The sequence below is a fragment of the Hydra vulgaris genome, chromosome 09 (genome assembly GCF_038396675.1).
Source record: "Hydra vulgaris chromosome 09, alternate assembly HydraT2T_AEP".
Classification (NCBI taxonomy): Eukaryota; Metazoa; Cnidaria; class Hydrozoa; order Anthoathecata; family Hydridae; genus Hydra; species Hydra vulgaris.
The window spans coordinates 11,460,603-11,465,402 of record NC_088928.1 but is presented as its reverse complement, the minus strand read 5'-3'; the positions used below and the strand labels follow the sequence as shown (position 1 = coordinate 11,465,402).

Below are 4,800 nucleotides of genomic sequence, written 5' to 3'. Positions count from 1 at the left end.
ACATACAAAAATTTAGTATGTATTTTGTAAATTATATTGTAAATGGTATATTTCAATATAGAATAACTTGTTCGATATTAACATTTTTATATATATATTGTATATATATATAATTATTGTATAATTAATATATTTTGTCAAAATATATACATACAAAATAATATAGGAAAGATAAAAACTATATAAATGCATGCCATGAATTAAATCTTCATTATATAACTTGTTTCTATTGTCATCTCGTAACCATTATTTACTTTTATCTAACTAATCACTTGCATCAGTTATCAATTTCACTGTCATAGACCAATCATTTGTTGGAACAGAGCAAAAACTATAAACAGGGGAAGATGAATCATACCATATATATATTTTTGTTGAAACCATCTTTTTCAATAAGTTTTTGTTTGATAACAAATACTTATTGAACTCATAAATTGGAAAATTGGTCACGGCACAATGATTTATTAACATAAAAAAAGGCTTTGTCTTTTACAAAAAAATAGAGCCTTAAACTTGATCCCAAATAGGGATACTGTCAAGCTTTATCCAAATGAAAGCTTTTAACCCTTAGTATTAGGACTAATAACAGGTCAAAGGTTATGCAAATTGCGTAAGCTTGACTTAATTACAGAGCCGTACCAAGGGCGGGGCCGGCCGGGCCGCGGCCTGAGGCGCCAAAATTGGGAGGGCGCAAACTTTAATAGATTAAAAAAACAATAATCAGTTTATGAAACTAATTTTCAAGGCGTCGCTGCTGTTGATAAGAAAATTAATTAAAATTCCGCCTCTTGACACAATCTCTTAAAAATTAAGGCTCATATACTGAACAAAAAAGCGCCCTATAACACTAATATACCATTGATAACTTTTAAGCATTATATAAGCTATATGAGCTATTATGAGTCAAACCCAAAAGTTATCTGATGCTGAATTTAAGAAGAATAAAAAACAGCGCCAAGAAAGTGACGAGAAACTACAAAACTATTTCAAAAAGTGGTTGGTAACAAACTCAGTGGAGAAACAAATTATTTCAGAGGATATTTTTTTTTTTTTTTTTTTTTTTTTTTAAAATATTCGCTTCCAACAAGGCTGCAAGCAGCCACTAATTAAAGTTGGAAGTTACTGTAAGAGAAAAGATGAAGATTGTAGAGCAAGATAACGATTGACGGACGATTTAAAAGATTGCAAATTATATGAATCAGGAAAGCAAGATGAAGGAAGCGAATTCCAAAGAACTGATGTTCGAGGAAAAAAACTAGACGAATAAGCGTTTTTGGAGCACTTAGGAACAGTCACAGAAAAAGGATGACACTTAATTGAATGACGAGTAACACGAGAATGAATTTTAGTAGATGGCACAAGAGACGCTAGCTCTTTAGAGCAGTGTCCATTATAGTATTTGTAGAAAAGAGAAAGAGAAGCAACATTACGACGATGTGATAATGGTTGGAGGTTGGCTGCAAGAGCAGGTCCAACTATGTTTACAATGCGTTTTTGCACCTTGTCTAAAAGAGAAAGGGCATCATTAGAAGATCCGCCCCAGATATGGCAACAGTATTCCATACAAGGCCGGATTTGAGATTTATAGAGATAGAGAATAGAATCCAGAGTAAGAAAGTGGCGAGCTCGATAAAGAGATGCAACCTTAGCAGATGCTAATTTTGCAACCAATTTGATATATGGTTTCCAAGAAAGATTGGAAGTAAGAGTTAATCCTAGAAGATGAAGAGTAGGTGACTCATCGAGTACATCACCGTTCATAAATATAGGAAGATCTAAATTATTGCGATAACGATTGGCTGAAAAAAATTGAGTTTTATCTGAATTAAAGTTCACCAGCCACTGTGAGCCCCATGCTGTAGCAGAAGTGAGATCCTTTTCAAGCTCAAATACCCCCTCCAAGCAATCAGAGGGTGTTGGTTTCTTATCACGACAAGAATAAATGGTAGTATCATCAGCAAACAATGCCACCTTAGATGTGAGAATATCTGGAAGATCGTTAATGTAAATTAAAAAGAGTATAGGGCCGAAGATAGAACCTTGAGGAACCCCTGAAGTTACAGAATAAGAAGAAGAGTGTTGTCCATCGAGGACAACTTTTATGCTACGATTGGAAAGGAAGGATTCAATGATCTTAAAGATGTTGCCGGATACACCATAAGTAGAAAGCTTATGGAGAAGACCAGCATGCCAAACTTTATCAAAAGCTTTTGAAATGTCAAGAGTGATGACCTTAACCTCTCCACCTTCATCTAATGCACGATAAAACCTGTCAGTTATTACTGTTAGCAAATCAGCTGTAGAACGAGAAGATCGAAATCCATATTGATGGTCAGAAAATAAGTTATTAGATTCAAGATGAGAAATTAAGTGTTTGTTAATTAAAGATTCAAAAACCTTGCTTATGATAGGAAGAAGACTTATGGGACGGTAGTTAGACGAATCAGATCGCTCCCCAGAATTTTTGAAGATAGGGATAACAGATGCAGCTTTCCAGCAGGCTGGAAAACAAGATACAATATTTGTATTGAAATTAATGACAATTCAACAGATCCTATAATTGACTTTAATTGAGTTCAGATCATCATTTGGAATTAATTGAAGAGGAGATTTTCATCAGCCAAAGTCAAGAAGAATTTTGCACAACTGATTCAGAACTAACGAGGGAAGATGAAAATGCCTAGCTTTCAGGCCCAGTTGAAATGGGCGAGGATGAACTTCTTTCAGAAATCTCAGAAATTCCAGCGGCCTCGGAAGAAAATTTTCAACATAGGGATCCAGCAACATGGCCTAAAATAACGGACAAAACAAGATGCTTTTTGATTGAGCATAGGCCAGAGCAAGACAGAAGAGAATTTTTCCCAAACACGCTGTGTGATTTTGACAACAGAATGCGACACTTCAGCTCAAAATGGTATGAAAAAATTCATCCCAATGGTAAAAAATTTGTTCGCACTTGGCTGCAGTACAGCAATAAAAAAGATTCTTTATTTTGTTTTTGCTGTTTGTTATTTTTAACAACAAAAACCAACAATTTCTCAGAAATTTCTAAAGGGTTTTGTGACTGGAAAAAACTAAACCCAAGAATTCCTGAGCATGAAAACAACAATGAACACCAAAGATGCTATTCTGATCGGAAAACTCTTGAAAAAAACCTCAAGGAAGGAAAGACCCAGAATTCTGATCTGTAGAGTGTTATTAGTAGTAGAGTATTACTGGAGAGTACTGTAGAGTATTATTGGAGAGATAAAAAAGCGGAGAGATATCTTAAAAGTGATTGTTGATGCAATTTTTTTCTGTGCCAAGAACAATCTTGCCCTTCGGGGAACAACAGAAGACATCGGTCAACAAAACAGTGGCATTTTTCTGAGCTTAATTGAGTTGATTAGCCATTATTATCCTTTAGTGGCTGAACATATTGCGTCCGTTAAAGCAAAAAAAACCACAACGTCCTACTTTTCTCCTTGAATTCAAAATGAGCTGATTGAGTTACTTGGGCAGAAAGTCAGGAAAGAAATTTTGTCAAACATCAAAGAAGCTAAATACTACTCTGTTCTGTTTGACTGCACTCCAGATACCTCCCACAAAGAGCAGATGACTCAGATCATCAGGTATGTCCGCATCAGTAATGAAACCTGCACAATTAAGGAAAGCTTTGTGGACTTCATTGAATCTCACCAAAAAACCGGAAAAGGTCTTGCAACAGAGATAAGTGAAAAATTGGAGAAGGATGGTCTAAGCATTTCCGATTGCCGGGGCCAAGGCTATGACAATGGAGCCAATATGTCTGGAAAATACAATGGCGTCAAAGCTCACATCCATTCTCCTAATGAGTCAGCAAGATTTGTTCCATGCGCAGCTCACACTTTAAATCTTGTTGGTGTTCATGCTGCTGAGGTTTCCCCACTCATGATTACGTTTTTTGGAAAGGTTCAAGCCATCTTTAACTTTTTTTTAAGCTTCACGTCAAGATGGGAAAAACTGATGAAAACGTTGACCATCTCATTAAAGGGAAATAGTGACACAAGATGGTCTACCAAAAAAGAAGCAATTACACCATTGCACAGACAAATCAAAGATGTTCTTCAAGTTTTGGAATCGATTATCCACAATCCCATGACAAATGCTGTCACAGTTAGCAGTGCAAAAGAACTTCTCATTCATATTGATTTCAGTTTTTTGTGTTTGTTGGAATTCTGGTGTCAAATTCTTTCTCTAATTGACCGGGAAAACAAACTGCTTCAGCCAAAAACCATTTCAATTAACATTGCCGTAAAAAAAATGAAATGGTTGAAGGCTTTCATTTAGAATTTTTGAGATGTTGGGGTGGACAATATTATTAAAGATGCCACAGAAAAAGCTAACCAGAGCGCAATTGATGGTGGCTTTCCAATTAAGAGGAAGCGCAAAGTGAAGCGCAAAGTGAAGCGAATAGCACTTTATGAAGCTGAAGATGACTCTCACCTTCTCACAGCAGAAACAGAATTCGGATCTCAGTGCAACTTTGTGTTTGACAGCATTATTACACAAATAGAGTGGTGGTTTGAGGCTGATGTCTGCTGTATCCTCTGATTTTGGCTACCTCAGAGAGTGAATACTCTCTAAAAGTTCAGTGGATAAACCCAAGAAAAAAGCTGCAAATTTATCTCAAATTGACAAGGCAGATTTAGATTCTTCCGATTTTCAGTCAGAAATGGCAAGCTTTAAATATCAAGCTGCCGCAATGATGGACAACTTTGAAAAATCTAGCCCGATCGACATTTTGCAGCTCATTCATAAATATTCTTTGACCGATGCTTA

The 4,800-nt window shown here is 35.9% G+C and overlaps 1 protein-coding gene across 1 annotated transcript; it reads left to right on the top strand.

Annotated features, from left to right (window-relative positions):
- Positions 1-2,702: 2,702 nt before the first annotated feature.
- LOC136085267 (zinc finger MYM-type protein 5-like) lies at positions 2,703-3,191 on the top strand. The gene has a single exon (XM_065806559.1). It carries the CDS (start codon positions 2,703-2,705, stop codon positions 3,189-3,191), a length of 489 nt encoding a protein of 162 aa, XP_065662631.1.
- Positions 3,192-4,800: the final 1,609 nt, after the last annotated feature.